Consider the following 27,285-nt stretch of genomic DNA (forward strand, 5'->3'; position numbering starts at 1 on the left):
TGTGTGTGTGTGTGTGTGTGTGTGTGTGTGTGTGTGTGTGTGTGTGTTAAAACTGTTTGCAGTGAAGTTTGCAGTACCCTTTGATATCTGGGTCAGGAGGGTCATTTGGAGTCAGTAATGTTCATTCCTTGTAAAATTCTTAAAAGATTTCTGGAAAGTCTTCCTCATTCCTTTCCCCTCTGTGATGCTCCCTGTGCTGTTCAATAAATATGGAGCAAATGCCCTTGGTGACGGAGACTACAGCAGACATGAGGAGAGGAATAGAGGATTCAAATCTGAGCTTGCTCTTGGAAAAACCACGCCAAGAGGGAGTTTTTGATTTCTGCCCTTTATGTGACCTGGACACATTCCAGGCACACCGAGGTTATACAAATTGGTTTACACAGGTATGTTTAACTATGCAAGTTGGATGGCCACATGGTGACCTGATGGGCCGTCCCAGTTACAAGGCAAATGGACCTTACCTCACACAGCTGCTGAGGAAAGCCTGTGAGTGCATTCTGGTGAAGCTCCAGCTTGGTGAGGTGTTCCAGGTGACTACTGAGGCAACACTTCTGGCTCAGGGCATCGATATCTTTCAGTTCATTGGCAGAAAGGTCCAAGGATGTGATGCTCTCTCTCTCAGAAGCCAGGGAAGAAGAGCTCTCTGAGTGCCTCATGTGAGACTGAAGCTTTGATGACCCTTTTTCCAAACAACAAAGGATGGAAATGTCAGCACACAACTGAATTCACCTGCTCGAAGACGGACTGAGAGCCTCTTCTGGTCAGGAGGCAGGCTCTGCGAGAAAAACCAAACTGTGGAGTGGACATTTTCATTATAAGAATGGAGAGCAAATGAAAGTATTTAACCAGGTGAAGTTGATGTGAAAACAAAGTGCAGAAGAAAATCAAGAATGGGACTGGAGGAAATATATATAATTTAGATTTCACAAAACTCATGAAAGATGTGAATCTGATACTAATTACTAAAAGTAACTCTATTTAATTTTTCTGTAGCCTCTGTGACAATTAGGTAAATACATATGAAAGCTTTGTAAGCTCAAATAGGCAGCAAGAAAATTTAAGTAACCAAAGCAAGCAAAAAAGAACAACATATTCTACCCCAAATATCTACTTAAATGAAATTGTTTCCTGATACTTACTGAGAGACTCATCTGAAGACAGTATTTTTCTTTTTCGTCTCAGTAAGTCCTCATGATCAAAAATGGGACCCTATAAAATAAATAATGACTTAAATAAAATTTCATTTTTATTATTTTTGATTTTGAGAAGAGACCTTTTTTATATAGAAGCAACTAAGAAATAAAAGAAAAATAAATGGAGTTTATAATTATTGGGGAAAGAAATAGGCAAGAACATCGTGCTAAAAAAAGGAAGATTAAAAAAAATCACCTGTTCGTTTTACTGTTCAAATTGCCTATGATTGACCTATTCTCCTTTGTTTTATGTATGTATAGAAGGGTTATACACTAAGATCCAGACTGCCCTAGCTCCTGGTACCCTCCAGACTGAGCCTTCCGAGGGCTGGACTTCAGAAGTGTTACCAGACCCTGTCCTTAGGTTTAAGTATAAGGAAAGTGAAGGCAGAATTTCAGGCAGAAAGCTTTACACATTCAATTCCAACAACCAACTGAAGTACATTTGTAATTATTCATGGAAATTATGATTGCCAAATACAAAACACTGTGACCTAATTTATCCTATTTGGCTATAGTCACTCATTGAACTTATCTTCATAAATTCGCTAAGAAAAAAATAACTTGTTTTTTGTTTAATTTTATTTTCAATTGGCACATCATTTATGGGGTACAAAATGATGATACATACATATTAGACACTGACCAAATCACTTAGGGGGATCTCCATAGGCTGACCTATAGCTATCTCAGATTTCTTCGGACAACCTTCCTTTTCTATTTATTAATTTTGATATATGTTGTGTGGGGGTTCACATGGCCTGGCATGTGTGTGGAGGTCAGAGGACAGCTCTGTGGGGCTGGCTCTCTCCTTCCACCTTTGTGTGAGTCCCAGAGAATGCTGCCAGCAGTCGGGTGTAGCAGGTCTCTTACCTGCTGCTCATCTCAGACCCGAGAAGCTTCACTTTGCAGCAGGTGTGACTAAGGAGAGACTTACAGCACAGCCGTGAGTCCATAAGATGTTGCAGCACCCTGCCCTAAATAAAGCATCCGTGTCTACCTTCTCCAACGCTCAGGGCACACTTTGCAGGGGGGAGTGGGGCAGAAAGGAGTTGGAGGATAGGGAAGCTTGCTTCTAAAGGACACCTTCTCGGCCTGACACAGTCATTGCACTTCTGAACACACTGTGCTGGGGATGACCAATGGGCCTACCAACATTTCATCATGGAAGGGCACATGAGGCTCAACCCTTCCCTGGAAGACTACTGATAATTAATGGTGATTAGAGGAAGGGGTGTAAGTTCCTTGAGTGATGTCGACACTAAGGGGTTGTTCGTGCTCCAATAAATAAGTTCTTACCCAGGTTCCTGTAAGACACCCTAATTAAACTTAGTCACACACACATGCACACGCATGCACAAGACAGGAAAGGAGGAGAGGGGTTTGTTCAGAGGAAGAGTTTAGCAGGAGAGGGAGAGAGCTGAGAGAAGGAAATAGGGGCTGAAAATGGCTGAAGTTCATTATATTTATATATACGACTGTCAAAACACACACACACACACACACACAATAAGGAAGTGGGTAAAGAATGAAACAGAGGCAGCCAGAGTGTGGGAACCGTAGGGAGGCTAGTGAAAGTCAAGCATGGCTGAGCTCAGTAATATCCAGTTGTACGCTTCTGAGGGGATCTTCCAAAGCATACAGCATGTGGCACCATATTCATAACTACTTCTAAACTGATCTCTCAGCTTTTCATCCTTAGAAAGCCAAATATAATTCCTTCCAGTCTATGTCATAAGGATTCAATCCAATCTGAAAATACAGTTCGTTTAAAAGTTCTTAAGAATATGTCAAACAAAAGACTTAACATTTATGCTTTTCAGATGAAAGAAGGCTACTGCACTTTTGTCCCTGCCAGCGGTGTGGCAAATTGTGTGAGATAGATGTGTTGGTTTACTTTATTATGATAAGCATTTTATATTATTTACCATAAATTTATACAATAAAGTTAAGGTCTATTCCATAAAAAAGACATTTTTTTAATGTTCAATACTGCATTATGATCAAAAATCAAGCACAAGTTAGCCTTAATCTTTCAAAGTAAACCTAAAAATAGTGTAACTCTCAATATCAAGCATCGCAGTTAGCAAGCGGTCAGTTAGCAAGACAATGTCAGGACCAAACCTTTATCACAGACGCTGTGTAACTTACCAATGAATTGGAATGCCTCTGTGCATTTGGTGAGTAACGCTGCAAAACCGGATCTCTGTGAAGTTCTCCTACACTAACTGAATTCGACTTCCTTTTCATGAGAAAGGAGCTCTCACTGCCTGTTTTGAAATGAAAGAATAACAAGAAAGTGAGGAAGAAGAGCTGAGGACCATATTTCAGTCTCAGAAGTTTAAATGTCTTCAATAATAGAAACTCCACAGGCTTAGAGGTCGAGTGCTTTTCACACAGACAGGAGGACCAGAGTTTGGAAACTGGTATCCATGAGTCATGTAGTCCTGAGCACATGTGTAACCCCAGCACTGAGGGGCAGAGGACCAGACAGAAGAGGATTTGGTAGGGCTCATTGCTTGCCAGCCTAGTGGAAAAACTAAGCTCCAAGGTCAATGAGATATCCTTCTCCCAAGAAATAGAGCAAAGAGTAATAGAAGAATATCCTTGGAAACACACCCATGCATATGACATACATATTGATTTGGTCAGCGTCTAATATGTATGTATCATATTAGATATGTGTATGTGCATATGATATACACAGATACACAGATACACAGGTACACACACACAAGAATCTTCACAATTCTCTTTGAACATGTGAATGAAACTGATAAACTATGCTGGCTTTTGATTTTCTTATTTTGGGCATATTGATTGCATTCCCCTGGCAGACTCAACACTGAATGCTGAATAACAATAAGCCAATCCATGTCTCAGAGTTGAGGAATAAGCCAAGAAAATCAGTAGTCACACACATTACAGTAAATAGTACAAGAAACAAAGAGAGCACAAAAGTATGGCCAACAAACCTTCCATTTCTACACTTCCTTATAGATTTTAAGTTTTGGCTCTAAATATTGAAAACACATCAAATTATTTGACATTCAACAATCTTGACTCTAACTCATTTGGATTTCATGTCTAGGAGTTAAGTGTCATCAGTTTTTTAAGTCATTTATTTTCATGGTTTTTGTTTTTTAGCAGTACTGGGGACTGATCCCGAGACCTCAAGGCAAGCACATATCACTGACCTATACTTATGATTAGCAACGGTACTTTTATGAGAGAAAAATGGGGATGACAGAAATTGTGAATTTTCAAAAATAAAGCTGAACAAAATATACATTTGTAAGGATAAATACTGAGGAACGATTCATGAAAAATATATACAATTTTCAATTCTACTGTTTTTTAGGTTGGAAAGAAAAAAATTAATTTTTAAGTGCTAAAATTAAATTACAAACTCAATATCAATTTCATAATGTGTAATATAAGTCAATATAAACACTAACCCTTTGGTAAAATACGTAAGTTTAATTCATTCCAGCATATAAATTGCTTTGTTATTTTAATAAAAGGGTTGAGAAATGGCCAAGTCAAGGTGCTTGCTACCAAGTCTGGTGTACTCTTCAAATCCCAGAAGCCATGTGGGGAAAGGAAAGAACTGACCCCTGCAGTGGTGCCCTGACCTCCATACAGTACTAAATAAATGAACAAACAAACTAAATTTTTAAAAGAGGACACAAATTTGGAGAAGTAGGGAGACTGAGGTGGACCTGCGTGGATTTAAAGGAGGAACGAAGTAAATGTGATCAAAATACAGTGGACAAGACTCTCAAAGAACTGATAAAACATTATATTAAAGATTTTGATGAATGAGAATGTATACTTTAACTATTCACGCACAATGTAACGGATATTCCATGTCATCATTGCCTCACGTTATGTGCTTCTGAAGAGTCTAGAAAAACACTCTTTACGTAAGCAACATCGTGGCTTGGTGGTGATTTTTGTGTTTCTTTTCCAGTGGTTTTCCTTGTTTGAAGATACTGAATGGGATGAAAATGTGGCTTTGTGGAATGAGCAAGCTCAGTAAGCATGAGGTCTTTTGATTCAAATCTTGGCCACAGAAAAATAATAATTGAAATGAGATATACTTTGACTTTTATCACACAAAGCTTCAGGCAGACCATCTTAATCAAAATGTCCCTTGGATGCACAGGAAAGGAAGAAATAAAATTATTATTCGTTGCAGATGACAAAATCCTTTTCTTAAAAGGTCCCAAATGCTCCACCAGGAAACTCTTACAACAGATAAACAACTTCCACTAAAATATCATAATACAAAATCATGATACAAAATCAGCAGCTTTCCATAGGACCACAACAGACTTGACAGGAAAAAACAAAAACAAAAACAAAAACTCAGTCACAGCAGCTTCAAGGAAACAAAACACCCAAGAATAAGTCTCACTGGGAAGGTAAAAAAGACTTTCACAAGGACTATGTTACAATACTGGATAAAGAGACTGAAGAAGATTTAAAGACCTCCCATGCTCACAGAGAGGCAAAATTAATACTGGAAAAATGGAAATAGTACATAAAGCAACTTACAAATTTAGCACAATCATCATAGAAACTCCAATGGCAATCAACACAGAGGTAGAAAAAGATCCCATGGAGGTAAAAAGACTTCAAGTAATCAAAGCATCACTGAACACCAGGAGCAGTTCTGGAGAGATTCTATACAAATAGATTTTAAATTATACTACAGAGCCATGGTAAACAAAACAATGTGGTACTGGCACAAAAATAGAAACATACACACAGGGTGCAAAATAGAGGGCCCAGAAATAAACCCATGTAGCTACAGCAGCTTGATTTCAGATAAAACTGACAAAGATATACATTGAAGGAAAGGCAGCTTTGTCAACAAATGGTACTGGGGAAATTCTCACCAAGTACAAAGTGATACCTGCACAGTGGGTTGACTGTTGCTCTGTTTGCAACAGCTAAGATATTGAGCCAGACTAGGTGTCCGTGCATGCACGAATGAATACAGAAAATGAGGTACATACTCCCAGGAGAGTTTTATTCAACCATGAAGAAGAATGGAATTATGCTGTTTGCTACAGGAGAGGATCATAAGAGAGGAGGTATTTGTGGTGATAAATGGGCTAGACAGAGGGCATGGGGACACTGAAGAGTAAGGGGAGTTAAGTCTGAGCAAAGCACAAGAGTACCTATGTATTAAAATGTCATGATGAAGCCTGTCTCTCAGTACACTAAAACCAAAACAATATCAGCAACAAGCAAAAAAGATTAAGTCCCTTCGCTCAATTTGTTAGCAAATCCAATTGTATTAAGTGATAACTGCTATTATCATATAACTTCCCTTATCAATTTTAAAAGTTATGTCAAGTGAGTTATTAAAATAGTAATATTGTTTAAGCCATACTAAAGTTAAGAACTACTTGCCAAGCGTGGTCCAAACCCTTTATGGAAATTTTCTTAACTTTCTACCTGTAACTCCTAAATGCTGGCATCATTAACATATAAAGTCAAAAAAAGGACAGAGCCACAAAAACCTAGTGGTGTCAGGGCTGGGACTGCAACTCTGGTGATAGAGTTAGCTCACTGTAAGAGTGCACGTGACTGGGTCCTCTGGTTCATACTGGGAAGCACAGAGCAGTTTCTTGAGGCATCGCTTTAAATGCAGGACTTCTTATGCATTTTCCCGAATGAGTTAAAACACATGAGCCACAGTGAACCTTTGTTTAAAATAGGTACCTTCACTATCCAGATCATCACTTTGGCCAAACACACTGTCCACAGAAGAATCGGGAATGAAGGTCCAGTCACCAAATTTCATCAGTGCGTCTTCAGAAAAGTTGCCATCACTGCCTGAGGCCACTCCTTCTTGCAAAGTATTTTTCATCTGATACCGGAGCACTTTTCTTGCTAGGACAGAGCCTGTGTCTAAAAATAAACCAACTGGTCACTTAGAAATCAATAATTATTAAACATAAGCATGCCTTACCCAAGCTCCTTACGTACATCTCATAATTTTAAAGATTGTTTTTTTTTCCCCCCAGAATCTCTTCACTGCACACAATAATAGTGTATATTAGACAGAGGTCATGATAATCTTCTCTGCATCATTCCAATTTTAGTATTTATGCTGCTGCTGTTTGAAGCTTGGTATAAATGGCTGCTTTCAGCCATTATGAAACAAAACTCATTCAGGGAAAGTGCTGAGACTATAAACAGAGGCAGCTTGTGTGATGCCTCTTGCTGTCTAAGCTCTCCAAGAACCAATCATCTCACCTGAAACATCCAGATGGCATGTTCAGTGCAGGATTATAGAATAAAATTAAACAACACTGTGCTTATGAAAGCTTACTGAAACTCAGAAGATGCTTAAAATATTAACAGATAAAATTTGTTCAGTGGCTTCCATGACGGAATTTTAAAATGAACACTTGTGCTGGCTAATTTTATGCCAAATTGACATAAGTTAGAGTCATCTGAGGGGAGGGAACCTCAGCTGAAAAACGGTCTCAGTAAGATTGGGCTATAGGCAAACCTGTAGGGCACATTCATAATTGGTGATTGATATGGAAGGGCTCAGCCTATTCTGAGCGGTGCCATCCCTAGGCTGCTATGCAAAAGCAAGATGAGCAAGGCATGGGAAGCAGGCCAGTCAATAACCCTTCTCCAAGGCTTCTGAATTAGCTCTTGCTTTTAGGCTCCTGCCCTGACTGGCATCAATGAGAATAAACCCTTTCCTCCCCATGTTGCTTTTGATGAATTTTATCACAGCAGTATTAACCCTAAAGACAACATTCTTCTCAATTTTCATTACATTTTGTGTTTATTTAATACTAAGAAGAAGTGTGCTGGCAGTCACCATTGGTCTACAGAAATCCTAGATTTTTTCAAATATTACTGTCTCGACTCACACAATAGATACAATACATCAATCAGTCAAAAAAAAAAAACCTGAGAAATATTTCAATGTTATAAATCCAAAATTTTCCTTTAGACAAACTACCAATGAAATCATGATTTTATCTTCCAGTAAAACAATATTAACACTTTTAAAATTACATCAAGACTTGCCAATGTAAGATCTTTACACAGAATGAATGAAATATTAAATTTCCATCCAGGGTCACAACCCCCCTCCATCAGAAATCAGAGAACAAAGACGGACAAGGTGGCTCATACAGATAATCTCACAGCGAAGAAGACAAAGGTGGGTTTGCTACAAGATCAAGTCCAACCTGCTTCACCTAGAAAGTTTCAGGTCAGCCAGGGCAACAAAGAGTGACCCTGAAGAAAAAAGAATATAGGGAGGAGAAGAGAAGATGGAAGAGGAGAAATGAAGAGCGGAGATTGGAGAAGGGCAGAGGGGAGAGAAGGGGAGGGAAGCTGTGGAGAGGGAAGAGCAGAGGAGTGGCATCATTTGTATTTTCCAGTACAGTGTTTTATGTTAACATATGTATGACTCACAGAAGTGAATAGAGCTTTCAGCAATCCTAATACTGTTGTTCTATGTAGTTTTTAATCCTTTCTTGACATGGGTTCATACTGTCTGCCTAGGCTGGCCTCACAATGCCCCTGTCTGGGCCTCTTGGCTACATTTTCATTACATTTAAGTTTGCTGCATGGTTCTCCTATGTGACTGTAAAAGATTCACTGGATGAGTTTCACACAATTTTTTTTGAGTGTTTCTCTCTTTCCTCTAAGATTTTGTTGTTTTTAATCATTTTAGTGCACATCCTCATGCATAAAAATCTTCATCCTGGGTCTCTAATAACACATCATGATTAAAATAATATATTTTCCTATACAAATAACAAATTGTATACGTCAGATTTACAAAACCCAAAAGTATGTATGTGAATTGAAAATATCAACAGATAAAGCAGGATGTCCTGAGAAAGAACAATTTTAATTACCATTCCTATGTGAAGTGCTTGCTTCTACATGTGCATGCAATTTCATTTACTACCAACTGGTCTCTGCAAATCTATAAATGTCCAGTGATCAGATATTTTATGCAAAGCAGTCCAAACACAAACAAGCCTAACTTTGACTTTATGCCTATAAGCTACTAAAAAGATTATAAATACATACTTTATCTATCAGGATGAGCGAGCAGATGAACAGTGTGTCAGTGGGATAGTGTTTGTCTCCATTCTCTAAGCCCTACCTTTAAAACAATAACAGTAGTTATATCCAAAAAAAGAGTTACAAAAGACATTTTTATTGATACTTACTTGTTTGTTTCCTTAAATTAGATGACTTCTCTGGAAACAAAGGACCAAGCCAAGAAGGATCAATTTTTCCTATGCAAAATCCTCCAAGGCAAATGCTGTTGTTGGCCAGGTCCAGAGCAAGCCTTCTCAGGAGCAAGCTGATGACCTGGCTGTCGCCCTTCTGGATGCTCACTGTCAGTGCTTTCCGTACATCTTGCTCACGGCATCCACTGTTAAGCAACAGTTCCACCAATTTGGGACTGTTCTCTTTCTCACATACCTCATTTTTACAAAAAAAGAAAAAGAAAAGGAAAAGGAAGTGAACACAAGACTCTCATTTCTTCTCTTTGGCCTGACAGAAAAAAATGGAGCTTGCTATGGCTCTTCTTTATACCTCAGATTTAGGTTGAAATGTTGTGAATTAAGGCAAAACATATTCTTACAATAGACAGAGGAAATAAAATAAAATCATTGTCACAGACATAAGACTAGGATAAGTCACACAATCTGGAAGCTGCCAGTCAGTGGTTTGAAGAGACTCCATCATGCTTCCCATTCCATCATGGTGAGCATCAGGCTGCTCATGGAGTCTGACCACGTGGTTTCGTGTCCATTATTAGTCCTTCGTATTTTTCTCTGACATCTTTAAATTCTCAAAAAGTAGTACTGCTAATTTCATCTTTTGTTTGAATCGTTTCTGAACATGCAACTTCTTAGTAAGCGAATAAACACACTTGGCAAAATAAGGTGCTTCAGAAAGTCCATACAAAGTATCAGTTAACAGCTATTCAGTAAATATGTCCATAATGTCAATTATTTGCTCCTTAAATGAAACACCTGACAACCAGAATAAATTCAACAAATGGAATACTGAATCCAGGGATGTAAACATAGACTTAATTTTTTTTTTTTTATTTACCGAATTTGTATACTATTGCTGTGGTTGCTGTTCATTGTCATTGTGGTGGAAGGCATTGACATCATGGCTATGTGAAGGCATGGCAGGCATTTTCCGCTGAGTTATAGCTCCAGACCGAAATGCCTCATTTTTCAAAAAGGAGATAAAAATAAATGCATAAAGTCCAAAAGGATGTGTGCAGAGGAGTACAACAAAGAAATTTGCATAGAAAAATTAGCTCTATGGAGAGAAAGGGTAGAAAGCTCTCTCTGTGGGGAATTCTGAGAGCAGTGGTGATATGCTTTTCATCATGTTGTTTTCCTAACAACAACTAGGAAATTGAGCTTCTTTTTAGACCTATCCAAATAAGATTAGCACAATGATTTGCATTCAAAAGATAAACAGCAAAGCCATATTGAACTACTGACAGTAATAATAACAGAAAGTCTATTCTCCATATGGCTTATTTAAAAGAATTTCATACTAAATTAAATAATTTGATGGTTTTAAAGCCTCAGCACAAACGTAGATGAAAACATGTTGAAATTTCTGTTTCTCCTCCTTACTAACATGCACCAACTTAAAAATTCAGATAACAAATATATTTAATTCCAATGTGGAAATAAATAAGATAAGGCTTAAAACTGAATTATTGGAAAACTGGCAACAAAAGTTACTCCAGGCCCCTAAGAGGCTTTGGTGGGTAAAGCACACACTTCCAAACCTGAGGACCTGGGAATGGTCCTACAGCCTGTGATACAGAAGGAGAGGACCAACTCTTTAGGTTGTCCTTGGATTTTACCCACAAACCATGGCACAGGCAGACAGACAGATGGATAGACACACACACACACACACACACACACACACACACACACACAAAATAGATAAGTAAATAAATATTATTTTAAATATACTACTGATTTTTAATAAAGCACATTAAATAGTCCTAAAATCATTTTTCATACTCTCTGGGTGCTATATAAGTTCCAAATTGCATTTATCTAAGAAAATGGCTGATGCAATTTTTGGGGCATCCACTGCACTCATGCTTGTCGCATAGATGCTCACCCATGTTGAAACACTCCCTCCTTGAGAGAGAAAGGAAGCTCTTGGGACTCTAGAAGCTGCCAAGACTCGGAAGACCCAGGGATCTCAGGAGCTCAGAAAGTAACACGTTGCACATGGCCCCTCCCCAGGGCTGTCCCTAAGCACGGACAATTTCTGGGATGAGGAGACTCTCTACGGGAGCTTCCTTTATGTCGATCTAGGAGCTTCAGACATGTAGCTTTCCCACAATGCAGCTGTCTTCGAGTCACACATGCTCCTAAATTAGTCCAGAAAGCTCACTGGTTTGCAGTTTAAACTTAGATGGAAATGTTCCTTGGTTGGCTGCTGGAGCCATACCAACAAATGCTTGTTTACTATTCAGGAGGAAGAATCACAAAACAATACTACGAAGTCAATATTCTGGTGCAACTCCTAAAATATTTAATGGAAGCACACATTAAACTCTCATGGACCTATAGACGTTAATCTTAATTTTGCCTCAGGTTCAGGTAGGTGTATTGGAAAGGATTTAGGTAACATTTTTTTTATTGGAATTTGAAGGAAGATGATCAGATATTTGTTTTCATGGTGTGGGAAGAAAGGCTGAGAAGAAAGGAAAATCAGTGTGCTACACAATTAGGATGGCTAAGAACAAGTGATGCCCATTAGAACCCAGACCCTTGAAGCTACTGAGAAGAGCTTACAAGTCATGCACAGCCCCTGTAGCTTTTCCTCCCACACCTCTTACAACCAACAATTCATGCTTCCCAAACCCTCACTACCCATAGTCAGGAACCATATTGCAGTCATGTATCATAGAGCACATCCTGAGCTGACTCCTTGTTTTGCAGGACCTCCATTCCCTCAGATACTTTACTTTGAAAGTATTGAAACATTTTTGTTGTCAGAACACTAACAAATCTTGCCTGGAAGACAGTTTTCCTCCGTGCCTTTTTCTCAAGTGCCACCTTTCCCTCTCCCTCCCCGAAGCCTAACATTTGGTGCTGTGACTTAGATAAAAGAGGTGTCATGGAGAGGAACAATTTTGTGGGATGTTTCCCCACCCCAGTCACTGCTCACTACACTTTTCCAGAGGCTTAAATGACCCTCCAGCCTAGGATTTTTGCCTTTCCCCACAGGAGCTACCTTGCTTCTCCAGACAGAGGTTCTTATATTTTCCCCAGAGGAGCTATTGCTCCTGCAGCCAAAGCTTCAGTAAGTCATGACTGATCATGATGCTCTACGTGTTCTGGACTGTAGCTCTTCAAAGGTGCCATGGTCTTACAATGAATCCAAGGATGAGAACTTGTGTACTCCTTTGGCAGTGAAGTCATTCTGTCTTACGAGATGTTGCCATAGATGAGCCTACTTATGTCTTTTGATATCCCAAATACCCTAGAAAAATCTCCCTTTTCAGCTTCTAGTCTCTTACATGTTACAACTATTTAAAGAATTTGCTTCTTATTAACTAGCCAATCAAACTCTTTCCCTCTTAAGTTCCCTTGCCCTGGCTAGCTACTTATTATACTCAAGGCTATACAACCAGCACTAACCCATGAATGGACTTTGACACAGACCTGCTTACAGGTCAAAACACAAAACCACTCCTCCTGTTGATCTTCTAAATTGTGGTTATTGGCCCAGGGGAAACAAATAAATAAAAAGGAGACCCGAGACAGTAACTTCAAGAGTGGTCCATTTGCCAACTGACCACAACAAAAATATATTGCAAAATCAAATGGGTTCTGACCTACATTGGAAAACATATCCACTAGTCTCCTCCAGACTCCAAAGATGCTTAATCATTTCATTGTGATTAACTTTAAGCACATCCATAGTAACCCTGTTAAAGCTGTTGCCACTCCATGCTGCCTTTGTGGTTTAAACAAATCAAGAATAGCCCAATAAAAAATAAAAAAAATATCCTTCGTGGAGAAAATATAATAAAAACTTGAGTCACCTAGACACAGCCCTGTCCCTGATGGGGATTGCTCTGCCCTTACTTCCTCTGCTTTCCCTCAGCACCTCTAACCCATCTCATTTTTTTTCCAGAATCAACAGTTCCAACTCTAGATAGTTCTACAAGTGGAGAGTGTCCACCATATATGTGGATTCAGATACCAGCCTCTGACCAAATGCTAACCTGAATTCTCTCTCTCTCTCTCTCTCTCTCTCTCTCTCTCTCTCTCCATCTCTCTCTGTGACATGGGAGTCTGTAGACTCCTAGCACACGGGCACCTCAATTCAGCAGGAAACCAGATTCATTTTGATGCTCATTAACCCACTGGGCCCCCCATCTCATTTTTTTTGTAAAATCATTCATTTAATTCTTTATTTAAAAAAATAACAGAGAATTTAGAATCTAGACCTCAGTACTGCAGCAAAGAGCTGAAAGACACACCTAACTCTCTTGTCTTCAGTTTCTGCAAAAGAGCTGTGGCTGTTTCCCCTCTGGACATGACATGTTTGCCTTGTCATCATGAAGCAAAGTCTACCTTGTAGGACTATGGTAATGGTTATGGAGTAAAAGAATATAGAACCTGGACGGATGATTGTCAGCTGGGATTCCAGCTACCACATCACCCTGCTCTATCCCCAGCTACAAGTGATCTTGGGACATACTAGGATAGGTAGGAAGTAGAAGGTTTACTGAAAGGGGTTCTTAATGAAGAGTTTCGAGGAAGTTGTTATCCTGTGATGGGGTAGGACCCTGCAGATGGAATTCTTTGGGCACTGTCCACTGTGACCGAAGGGAGTGGAGAATAGAATGGTGCTTGCCAGTGGCCTGCGTGGCAGAGGAGTGAACTACCAGTCACAGATACAAGCCATGAAACTGTGATTCTCAATGTCCTGACTAGATGAATACACAGGGACAAAGAGTAGGCAAGTGATTTCCTGGAGGCCAAGAGAAAAGTAGACAGAGGTCCAAGGAGAAGGAAGTGGGAACTGGGGCCGCTGCTGATGGAATTTAGCTGTGGGATGATGAAAATGTTCTAGCATCAACTCCCACAACAGCAGCACAACTCTACACAGGCACAAGTAGTGTGTCTTCCTTTTCAACATGGGTTCTTACTGTGTCACTATATCCTTCTGACTGACTTCGACCTCTCTGATGTCCTCCCGTCTCGGTCTTTCATGATTAAATTATGTACTTTAAACGTGAAAATGGTATAATATATTAATTATGTTTCAATAAATCTGTTCTTTTTTTTTAAAACGAGGCAACAAGGTAGAAGAGGAGGAGGAAGAGTAATAATGGAGAGAAACAAAAACAAGGCCTGGAATATTTACCTGATAAATTAAAGAAGTTGCCCCCTTCACTTGATTGGCATCAGCTCCCAACAGAAGCAAACATTCCACCATAATGCTGTTATTCTGATCGCAGGCTCTCTCTAGCAACGTGGTTTTCAAGTCATCATCCATGGCCAGTTTTGCAAAGCATTTGCAGCATAGGTTGAGAAACTAGAAGGAACGGAAATGAGGATGAGAGGCAGCTGGGGCGGGGTGGGGGGGAGATGACCTTTAGCCCACGGGCAGCAGTACCCATACCTGCTCATCCTTCCGTTCCACAATGCTGGAAGACATCTGATGAAATATTACCAAATCAAATGAATAGTGCACCAGAAGCTTGGAGAAGGATACTGACAGTTCAAATATTGCCAAGATTGTCTGTAATCCCTGAAAAGATGAGCAAAAAATAATAGTAAATAATATAAGCAATTATGGGCAAAATAACTCAATAATATATCATATATTAATCATATATGATATTTAATACCTAGCTTGCTCATTTAACTAAGTAGAGAGAATTGAATTTGTACCTGATAGCTTTAAACCTTGAAAGAATCATAAATGTCTCCCTCTCTTGGTACTAAGAAATATATTAAGAACAAAGAGAACAAATGCTAGCTAGCAAACCATTCTCAAACAAATCAAGAAAATCACTTATTCCCCTCAAATTTGGCCATTAACGATTCCTTTCCGAAACCATACCTACAGGAATGGAAGCTAGATATTGCTTGGGATTAGAACAGCTAGCAGCACCTGGATCCAAAGCAGCCAATCTCTATTTCAGGAGTACAAATTAGCCATCCAGAATCCAGCATTTCTTCCACCTTTTTGTGCTAGCCCCTACGCTTGTACCTCAGAGCCAAGTCTGTCCTCCTGACCTCACTGCCATTTAGTGCATTTATCTGAAGCTCCAAAAGCAAAATAAAGGTTGTGTTCTTGTAGCAGGTTCAACACAAACAGCAAAGGTGCCACTTAGAAGAGTCTTAAGCTTGTTGAGGCTGGCCAGGCCTCTCTGCTCATGCAGTGTGCCAATGAAGGGTCCTTTCCATGAACAGCTTTAGTGTGGATGACTGCGAGTAAACTCACAAAAAAAAAACCCCTAATGTCTGCAGTGGCATGCGAGCGATCCATCCACACATTAAGGTGATTTTGCTCCTTTAAGATGCTGAGTTCTACAAACATGGATACATTTTTTTTTAATTTTTGAGATCTTTTTTTCATTTGAAGCTAATCTTAGTGCTATTAAATTCACAAATGTGCTATTTTTCTTAATTACCCAATTCTAATTATCTAAAACACACATTGCTATGAAGAACTGAAAATTCACATGCAATGAATTAGTCCATAGTAAAGGGACCCTAAAATCACAATTCCTTCCCTTAGATGGCTTTTAATCAATTTTGCCTTGGCTTTAATCAATTTAGAGTAAAGCACTTTCCAAAATACAGATTTTAAAATGCTTTCCTACCAGAACTAAAACAACAGTGTTCTTGGAACCTTACAGTGAAGAAAATGCTTTAGCTGCATATGTGATTTACTGAAAATGGCTGTGCAATGATTAAAACCTAGATATACGGATTGGTTAACTTGGTGTGGTCAGTTTTGTCTTAAGTGACAAAGTGAGGTTCAATAAAGATGCAAAGTTGATTACCAAAAATCCAAAAGCAAGACAGAAGTTTTGGCCTATTCATTTGGCTAGGATTTACAAACAAACAAACAAACAAACAAACAAACAAACAAAAAAAGGTATTTCATTTGTCTAGTAAATAACAGTCTCACTAATTTACAAGTCTCAAACTCCTGGGATGACTTAATTTTCCCTCCTTAGTTTCCAGAATGTTTATATACACACTCAGTAACAGTTTATTTCTTATTCCCTGCTTCATCAACCTTACACTATCCTAAAGTCTTTGTAAAGACAATTATCATATATCTGCTTTAATATAGCTTGATAAAAATTATTTCAAATCTTCCTTTGAGGAAAAAAAAACAATCAAGAAGCAAAATTACTAGATGCAAAAGCAGTTCATGAGAAGTCACAGAGGACGGCCATCTTTATAATTAAAAAAACATTAGCTGGAATTTCGTTAGCATCTTTACAGGAAGGACAAAAGGCAAGCAAACACTCTGATTTTCAGGATCTAATAATGAACACTGGATCTTTATAGTCAATGCAATTTTCTGTGCCTTCTATAATTAAAATTCTACAAAATGATAAATGGTTTTAATTGGCTAGTCTACCCTCTAGGTAAGCAATAAGAGTTGCAGGAGTCCAGGGTGGGAGGGAACTGTCTAGGTTCCCAGTTCCCTCAAGTGTACTCACTGTAGTCTGCACTTCAGCAACATCTTTAAATCGCTGTAAACTGGAAACCAGAATTTTTGCCAGGAGATGCCCTGTCCCTATGCAGAAATTCTTCTTTGTAATCAAGCATCCCATAAGATGTAAGCCCAGACACTGAATTTCTAAAACAAAAGAGAAAAAGTGACAATGGGAATTCTTTGAACCTCACAACAGAAAGAAGGAATCAAAAAGCCAACAAATAGCTAGTGGTCCCAAGTTCCGTCTGTACCAACCTTGGTCGTCTGGATACATCTGCAAAGCGTGAAGGGCTGAGTCAACAGCGCCATGCAGGGACAGCGTCTCCAAGGCATCAGGAAAATGTGCCACAGAAGAGATTATTTTCAGTCCACATTTCTGAATCCCGGGACTCCCAATGAACTAAAATCAAAAGGAGTAGAAGAAGTTACTGTTGGGGCAGGGAGAAGATGAGGGATGGAGGGAGGATGGGATTGGGAGGGAATGAGGGAGCGGGATACAGCTGGGATACAAGGTTAATAAACTGTAACTAATATTAAAACATAATAAAAAATTAAAAAAAAAGAAGTTACTGTTGTAAATGAGGTTTGAATACATGTCTCAACTAAAACAAGCTACAGACTGGTAAAACCTAATTCCAAGTCTGGGGATACAGCTTAGATGGTAGAGCAGCTGCCTACCATGAAAAGCCCATATGTTTGAGCCCCAGTACAGCACCTTGGCATATGGTACCCACCTTTAAACCCAGCACTTGGGAGATGGAGGCAGGAGGACCCGATATTCAAATTCAACTTCAGTTAAATAGTATAAAGGCAGTGATGGGAGACATGAGACCCAACCTCAAGAACAAAACATAAATGATGTGGTCAAATTACTATCCCTATTCCTGCCTCCTATATTACTAATTACTTGTATATATCGAGTAAATATTTTAACCTTCAAATGTTCTGGGTCCAGTATTGCACTAAATACACACATTCCAAAACAATCTAATTAAGTCCATGCTAGCAACATTGCCAAATATGAATTGGAGAAACGACAGTTTCTTTGGTCCATGCTGATAGGGAAAATTCACTACAGATACACATCAGACTAAAGTTGGTACTTGTAATTCTTCCTGTGCAGAGTGGATCCTCTTCTCGCAGCTCCAGAGTTCGCTGGGGTTAGAAAGATTAAGCGCTACAGATGGCATGGCACAGAAATAAAACCAAACCAGGGGTATTTTGTTGCAAAGCCATAAATAAACAACCCATTTGCAGTGCTGTCTCTCACCACAGGAATCTCTAAGTGAGCTTGACTCCAAGTCTCTCATGGGCTTCGTTTCTCCCCTTCAAAGTGTGCGAAGCAATAATTTTGTCAAACTTCAAAGACGTGTAGTTAAGCTTAAATCACATGGTGCATATATTAGACCTAGGCATGGAATATTAATGTGCCTGTCTTAGAGACCGAGATTTTAAACACATCTTTTCTTTAATCAGGGTTTCTTCCAGCACTTTGAGCTATATGGATATCTTGATAGAATATAGTTCTTTCACAAAAAGCTACTCTTTAAGGAGACGCGGCATGCATGCCGACAGCCACATCCATTTACCTCCTCTTTCAATGCTAGTGGTATAGATCCAGCCATGGCCATCGCTGGCTCTACCCACTTGGACACTGCTTTCCCACCTCTACAACAACGTGACTATTCAACTTACAGCGTTTCTTTCAAAGATAACCACAATGTCTTTCTCAGGAGTTCATTGCACACAGGGAGGTCGTGCAAACACTTACTTCAGTGGTATCTTTCTCCCCAAATCTAAATTTCCCCCACCACAATGCAGATCAATGCTGAGATAGCATCAAGCCAGATCGCAAGCTCTGGTGCAGCCTACGTGGTCACAGCCTCGGACCTCCAGCCTTGGTTTGTCTGTAACCAGTCAATAGGTCTTTACCCTTCCCTCCCATGATCTCTCAGTTGTCTTTTGTCCCCACAAAGAGTGGGGACACAGTTTCTTTTTCTCTGCCTTCCCCTCCTCCTCTAGCTACTCAGTCTGTCATCATTCCCTGTATCATTTAATCAAAGCACTCTTAAACTCCTCTTCTTGGCAATTTTGTTTTCTGACACTATTAGCATCTCATGCTCTTTCTCTGAATAGTAATACTCCATTATCTTTGAAGACATCAGATGCATGTTATATTATGTGAATCTAAAGGACCGCAAATAAAGAATGGAACAATGTTGTTGCTCTATAGTACAGCTTGAAATCAGGGATGGAGATACCTCCTGAGAATCTTTTACTGTAGAGAATTGTTTTAGCAATTCTGGGTTTCTTGTTGTTCCATATGAAGGTGAGAATTTTTCTTTCAGGGTCTGTAAAGAATTATGTTGGTAATTTGATGGGAATTGCCCTCATGATGCAGTGCTATTAAGATCACGGATAGCTCTGTCCATGCAGAGCCAGGCAGAAATTCTCATCAGAAAGAAAGCATGAGCTAAGGCAAAGGAAAGCTTTCTTTTTCTTTCACTTCTAAATCTATTAATAGGAAAGTCTACACCCACTACCTCCACATTCCTGCTACCCTTTAATTTTATATAATCAGACTTCTCTTTTAACTACTCTGAATTAAAAGCATTCAAAGAAAAAAGTTTCCTAACCGCTTAATTGCTGCCTTCCCACTCCTTGATTTCCAAGGACGTGGTATCCTATACCGTGCTCAAGCTCTTCTCCATCTTCTTTATCTCTTCCAAAGTGGCACAAAATGCCATTGTAAAATCTGTTCACAAGTGAGATGAGTGTATTAGCACAACTGTATCACACATCAGCATCCTTCACACTAGAAGGACAAAAGCTACAGGTACCTACCTCTAAGAATTCTGCATATAATTGAGGAATGCTAGGAGCAGCAGAGGTCATCTTCTCCAAGGAAGACCATACTACCTGGCCACCCAATGCCAAATGGTTATTCCTGAAAGCTACATTACGGGCTGAGCAGGCTATAGTTAGGGATAAATATGTATATATATAATATGCATGTAATAACAATTAATGAAAAAAGAGGCCATGACTTTGGAATGGAACAAGGAGAGTTATATGGAAATATTTGGAAGAAGAAAAAAAACAAAAGAGAAGTGATGTAATTATATTATAATCTCAAGAAATAATTTTAAATTATGTTTTATATTAATATTTTAAATAAAAAGTAACAAAAAACTTAAAAAATAAATTTGCATGTACTAATAGGCACAGCTCTTGTATAGACACACTATATCTCTACGCATCATTGACAAAAATGAGTTAGATAGTTCTGAGCAGATGATGCAAAATCATTTTTTAAACTCACGCTGCAAGGCCACATTTCTCCTTTCTTGACACAGGCTCTTTACCGTCACATTTGCAAAGCCCAAAGTTTAGTATCTTCTCAAAAGATTAAAAGGAAAAGAAGAAAAGAATTGCCCTGATGAACTTGCTGTTTGGCTAACTGTACCATCAATCCTGCCTGACAGGCAAAGCCGGCTTCCCAGGCATGCTCCAGTTATTAGAAGGGACTCCACCTCGGTTCCACATTCTGATGACTTCGTCTTCAAACCTTTAATAATTTTCAAGCCAGGAGGCCTGTAATTTCATTTGATACTGAACTCCATGAACCATGCATTCAGTTCTGTTTCCAAATTACAGAATGGATTGTAAACCAGGCACAACATGACTGCCCTTATGCTTAATATCTTCAAAATTATTACCTGTTTGTTTTGTCTGTACGTGCAGGCACGGGTACGTGTGTATGTATGTATGAGTACACCCCCACACACACACAGTGAGCTCAGAGCCCTGCTTGTCTTGGTAAATTCTCTCTTTCAACTATCTCTGCCCCTGAGATTGAACTAAGATCATCAAGCATTGTATGACAGGTGCCTTTACCACCTCAGACATCTTGTCAGCCCTTATGTTTAGTATCATCACCTCTACCTAACTTTTATACTCAATTATTGGTCCTTGCAGTGTTAACTTCCCTTAACCTCTAACATTTACAGATCCAGCCTAGCAACTGACCAATAACTTTTAAAATGAAATCTGTGACTGTCTATGTAACAAGAATTGTTACTGCGTAATCATGAGTAATGGGGTTCAAGGTATCTAATAACTAAAAATAGGAGTATGTTAATTTGGAACCTTGAGTAAATTTGAAAAGAAGTACTCATATATACAATATGAATATCATATATCATACTTGTGTGATATTTACAAGCCCACAGCAGGCTTGCATTCACTTGCCTAACACTGCATCTTGAAAACAGCATTACTGTTCAAATGTGAATCAAGATTAACCTATTATTTCTACTTAGCAAGTGTTTTCTAAATGTAAGCTTTGGAGAGATCACTGGAAGGATGCCAACAGACATTAATTAGAAACACCCTCTTAACTACACTCTACAACCTGTAAGTCTTTTCAGAGGACTTGCAAGTCAATGGCATGGCTTCTCTAATGAGTCAGCCAGCCAGCTCAAGCAGAAGGTGCCAACACTGGAGTCTTCTCATTAGAAGCTAAGCAGACTCACAGGGACAGGAAAGCAATTTCTTAAACGCCCATGTGTTGTTTTGTTTTCATTTCCCATTCTCCACAGTCTCTTGTATTTCTCATCTTTGCTCTTGATAGAAAAGGATGCATGTATCAATCTGGGCCCCACCCGAACAAGGAGAGAACAAGCTGATAAACAGATTGTGGCTCACGTTGTTTTCTCTTTTCTTCCCCCATTTTTATTTTAATTTTTATTAATTACACTTTATTCGCTTTTATTAATTACACTTTATCCCCCCATGGCTCCCTCCCTCCTCCCCTCCCAAACCCACCCTTCCTTCTTCTCCATACATTCACCTCCCCAAGTCCACTGAGAGGGGAGGTCCTCCTCTCCTTCCTTCTGATCCTTGTCTTTCAGGTCTCATCAGGAGTGGCTGCATTGTCTTTCTCTGTGGCCTGCTAAGGCTGCTCCCCCTCAGGGGGAGGGATTAAAGAATAGGCCAATCAGTTCATGTCAGAGACAGTCCCTGTTCCTATTACAATGGAACCCACTTGGACACTGAACTGCCGTGGGCAACATTTGTACAGGGGTTCTAGTTTATCTCCATCAATGGTCTTTGGTTGGAGTATCAGTCTCAGAAAAGACTCCTGTGCCCAGATTTTTTGGATCTGTTGCTGTCCTTGTGGAGCTCCTGTCCTCTCCAGGTCTTATTATTTCCTACTTCTTTCATGAAATTTCCTGCACTCTGCCCAAAGGTTGGCCATAAGTCTCAGCACCTGCTTTGATACCCTACAGGGTAGAGCCTTTCAGAGGCCCTCTGTGGCAGGCTCCTGTCCTGTTCCCTGTTTCTCCTTCTTCTGATGTCCATCCTCTTTGCCTTTCTGTATGGGGTTTGAGCATTTATCCAGAGTCCTCCTTCTTGATTAGTTTCTTTAGGTGGACAGATTTTAGTAGGTATATCCTATATTATATGTCTAATATCCACTTATGAGTGTGTATATACCCTATGTGTGTCTTTTTGCTTCTGGGATAGCTCACTCATCATGATCTTTTCCAGTTCCCACCATTCACCTGCAAATTTTATGCTTTCCTTGTTTTTTATTGCTGAGTAATAGTCCACTGTGTAGATGTACCACAATTTCTGTATCCATTCCTCAGTTGAGGGGCATCTACAGATTTGGAAAGGATCTTCACCAACCCTATATCTGACAGAGGGCTAATATCCTAATATCTAGTATATATAAAGAACTCAAGAAGTTAAACAGCAACATATTAAATAATCCAATTAAACAATGGGGTACAGAGCTAAATAGAGAATTCTTAGAGGAATATCGAATGGCCAAAAAACACTTAAAAAATGTTCAACATCCTTAGTCATCAGGGAAATGCAAATCAAAACAATGTGGAGAAAAGGGGAACCCTCCTCCATTGTTGGTGGGAATATAAACTTGTACAATCACTTTGGAGATCAATCTGGCACTTTCTCAGACAATTAAGAATAGGGCTTCCTCAAGATCCAGCTATACCACTCCTAGGCATATATCCAAAAGATGCTCAAGTACACAACAAGGACATTTGCTCAACCATGTTTGTATCAGCTTTATTTGTAATAGCCAGAAGCTGGAAACAACCCAGATGCCACACGTTGTTCTCTTAAACAGCAGAGAGTGAAGGTAGAAGAGATCCAACATTATATGGTTTCAAGAAAGAGTGCTAAACTAATGAAACAAAACCTGTGTTCATAAAAATGCAATTCAAGGAAAAAAAACTGATCATTTGGCTAGTTGATATCAGAACTAGCATTGAGATATGCCTTAAAACAATGACTGGGCTTCAGGGGAAAAGAATACTTCTGGCACCCAGGAGACACTATCAAGTCACATAAAATCAAGAAAAAACAATTAATCCTGTCTCAGACCTTTCCACTGAGACACTCAATACTAGAGCAATGACTATAGACAGTCAGTCAAAGAAAAAAAAAAACAATGTTTCACAGTCAGTTAAATTAGTCTTTTCAGGAGTTCAAATAACAAGCAAGGAAAGATGGCTCAGTGGCTAAGATCATTAGCTGCTCTTGCAAAGGACCAGAGTTCAGTTCCCGGCACCACCAGGTGGCTCACTCCAGCTCTAGGGGATCTGACACTCTCTTCTGGTCTCTTAGGCCCCTGAACACAGGTACAGACACACAAGAATATACATAAATGAAAAATAAATGATACATACACACACACACACACACACACACACACACACATATATATATATATATATATATATATATATATAAAGAGTTCACATATAAAGCTACAAATAAAAAGTTCAAAACACCAAAATGTTAGGGGACATAATTTTAAAAGTAAGTTCTATGAAAAGATGAATAGAAAACTTAAAACAAAAGACTTGGTGAAAACAATAAAAACTGAAGAAATAAAACTAAATCAAATTTAGAAAGCATGGGTTTAAAGCTGAGTGAAAATACTATATATTCTGTCCATATAGGATTAATTTGTTTCACAAAAATTGATGGGAAAACAGGTAGAGACACTGTAGCTGTGACTACTCCTATCCTAAGCCTTTGTAGCCAGGGGTCAAAAAGCGCCTTAGAATCAGATGGTGACAATGTTAACATTAAGTGAGTTCATCCTCTGTGCCAGGTGCCAGTAGAAAAGCCTAAGTGACAGGCTGTTTATCTGTTTGCTGGAGCATAGAGTAGAGTCAGATTCAGACAAGAAAGTCTTGTATAGTGAAAGGAACAAGAACAAAGTGCATAACGTACGAATGAAGGGAGAATACATAAAGACCAATAAAAATACCAGCTCCATCAAAACATATCCATAGGATGTAAATATAAATGAAAGACAAACTGACACCTGCAGAATACCATGGAAAGTCTGTATTTTAACCTATCAGTCCATTAAAATGTCACCATGCTGCCTTCTCATGTCTACATAGAATTACCTAATTGGGAAGTAGTATAATTCATTTGTTTGTCATTTATTGATGGCCACCTTATTATTGGCACAGATTAAATTGAGCTGCAGTAAAACTCCTCACATTTCAGAGGCTTAAAATATCAATAGGTTTAATTCTTTTCTACAATGCACATGTGTTTCTGCTCATCAGCAAGACTTGAGAACTGCTACAAACAGAACTATCACAGGCAAACGCTGCAGGTTAGTGCACCGGACAGAATGTGCCAGAAGATGCGTTACTCTTCCAGAGTTGACTGGCCCAGAACGCACAAAGATATCCTCTGTCTTCAACTCCTTGCTAAAATTAACCCATGCTCCAAACCACTACCCCACAAAATAGTAATCCAAGTACTCTATATGTTGAAGAGTGACAAGTACCTCTTGTCATGCCAAGTGTCATGCCAGACAGTGTTCACCAGGCCAAACTTTAGCTCACTTTTTTTTTCTATTACAAACAATGCAACAATGACCATTCTTATCTAAAATATTCAGGTACATGTCCAAGTACATCTATATTATAAATTCTTAAAGTGGAGTCGTTGACCAGAAAATACATCCATTTTAATTGTGATGGATAGTGCCAATTTTTTGTTCGTTTTTAATTGTCTCATCTGTAGTTCAGACTGATCTAAAACTCACTTGTAACCCAAGTTGGCTTTAAACTTGTGGCAATCCCCCTGCCTCAGATACCCAAGTGCTGATATTATAGACACGAGATACCACAGCTGCTTACCAAATTTCCTGGAAATATTTTTCCTTTTTTTATGACTCAACATCATCATAATAATGATATATATGTGATTACAGTTGAGAACCTTTATCTATGTAGACAGAAAAATATTTCATGTTTTACCTTTCGATTCCATCCAGTTATTATGTGCTTTTGCCAGAATGATAAATATGCAACTTCTATGTTTTCCCCAAACGTCTGGGCATAAGCTATGATAACACAAATCCCCATATGAACTGTTTTCTTTGGTGTTGAGAACCATCATAGACTAGTTGTATATTTGCACTTGGGTCTAACTCCTAAGCAAGCATCATGGAGAACTGACTGCACTTGCTCCAGTGCCAACGTTTCACCAGTGTGAGTTCTAACGTAGTATAAGACATTTGATTATCCCATTCGAATCAGAATACATGACTTATTCCTCCTTGTCAATTCTCCTGAAAATCTCCATGCAAACTGACTGTTTCATGTAGGTTCTATACTTAAATAATTACTACTGTAAATTTTAGAAAGGCTTTATAAATACAACTCAACTTTACTTTTAAAGTCTTCCATGAAGAAGATCTATCTTCTTGTGTGTTCAACTCTTCTACTACCTCTGACCTTTACACTTTCTATAAACTTCTTAACATCATTTAAATGTAATTGTGTGTGTGTGTATATGTATGAGAGAGAGAGTGTGTGTGTGAGTGTTCTCTTGACCACCTATTATTTAAGAATTAGATGCATTTCGGGGGGATTTTGAGACAGGGTTTCTTTATGTATCCCTAGCTGTACTTGGAACTCCCTCTGTAGACCAGGCTGGCCACGAACTCATAGAGATCTGCCTGCCTCTGCCTGACAAGTGCTGGAATTAAAGGTGAGTGTCACCACCTCTAGGCTTGAAGTACATGTCTTAAATCTTATCCTTTCCATTTTGCTCTATGTTTTTCCAAATCAGAAAGCCTTGCAACCATCTTGTCTGAAGACTGGCTTTTACTTCACTCCATGCCCTAGTCAAAGAAACCGGTGTGTCTCTGCATATAGACAAAGCCAAGATGTCGAGAGTCTACTTTGTTTCCCAGAAACAACAAATAGGAACCTACAGAAGAGATGCCCAAATGCTGTGACCTATGAACAACTCTGGAGATCTAGCATAAGGGGAAGGCCGATGATCCAAAAAGAGGTTACCTTCAGCTTGAATTGTATCATTCTGTTTTATACAACAAAGCCTGGGCTCACTTTAAAACTTTCCTTAGTCTCTACTTTGATCAGTAACAGCTGAGCCTCAAGACATACTTATTGATAACTCTGTTGATGTCACATTAATGATAATTCATCTTAGGAGAGCCATGAAAATATACACACACAGCAGAGATGGTGGTGTTCTGTTTTGGTTGTCTGTTAGCTCAACCTTTTACCATAGGACCATAAAGGAAGGGTGGCTCACCAGAGAGAAAATGGCAGCCTCCATCTGATATCCAGACCTAGTTCTTTGCTTGACCTTCTGATTGAGCAAAGTCAGGTGGAAACTTACATTAGTGAGCTGCGTACTTATCTTTCTCTTAATATATATTTTTTACCCCAACATTCCTACTATCACCCCAAGTTCTAACTACATGACTTCTATCATAATAAACAGATAAAAGGAAAGTTAAAAAATAAAAACAAAACAAACAAACAAATAAAAACTCAAAGTTCCCTATCACCAAATTTAAGAGTCTTATTAATGGTATAAAGACAGAAAGCCTATGTTCAACATACCCGGTTCAGAGCGGCTAGAACCAGCTTGTGGATATCAGTTCGGAAACACTGTTTTTTGAGCACATTTAGTTTGCACTGAGCATCATCCCTGGATTCCTCTGGTATTCCTAAATTCAAAAACAAGTAAGTGACAAATACAGACATACTCTTCTCAAATCTATTTAGGCTGAACAAACTGTCACTTGCTAAAAACTACAATCATTTGGGTTACGCTACGTTCCCACCTTTGTGGATCTTTTCGTCTTCGCTTAAAGTATATTCGTATCTCTGCTCCAGTTTCATCGACTAGGGCTGCACAGGTTCCTGAATGTTCTCGTTGCTCCACAAGCAGATGTGGAGCATGTAATACATACATGTATATATTTACATGTATATAGTTT

General features: G+C 39.0%; 1 protein-coding gene across 1 annotated transcript in view; it reads right to left on the reverse strand.

The window, feature by feature from the left end:
• The window catches only part of Lrrk2 (leucine rich repeat kinase 2), a 133,227-nt gene that overhangs the window by 69,468 nt on the left and 36,474 nt on the right, over positions 1–27,285 (reverse strand). Inside the window, exons 14-23 of the mRNA XM_055627183.1 lie at positions 26,906–27,012; positions 17,220–17,364; positions 16,969–17,108; positions 14,904–15,032; positions 14,646–14,816; positions 9,428–9,686; positions 6,933–7,121; positions 3,348–3,466; positions 1,143–1,212; positions 465–682 (exon numbers count right to left, since the gene is read on the reverse strand). Of these exons, the coding sequence (XP_055483158.1) occupies positions 465–682; positions 1,143–1,212; positions 3,348–3,466; positions 6,933–7,121; positions 9,428–9,686; positions 14,646–14,816; positions 14,904–15,032; positions 16,969–17,108; positions 17,220–17,364; positions 26,906–27,012 (1,547 nt within the window). The remainder of the gene's footprint in view (positions 1–464; positions 683–1,142; positions 1,213–3,347; positions 3,467–6,932; positions 7,122–9,427; positions 9,687–14,645; positions 14,817–14,903; positions 15,033–16,968; positions 17,109–17,219; positions 17,365–26,905; positions 27,013–27,285) is intronic.

Source organism: Psammomys obesus, unplaced genomic scaffold, assembly GCF_907164565.1.
Source record: "Psammomys obesus unplaced genomic scaffold, mPsaObe1.curated_primary_1811, whole genome shotgun sequence".
NCBI lineage: Eukaryota > Metazoa > Chordata > Mammalia > Rodentia > Muridae > Psammomys > Psammomys obesus.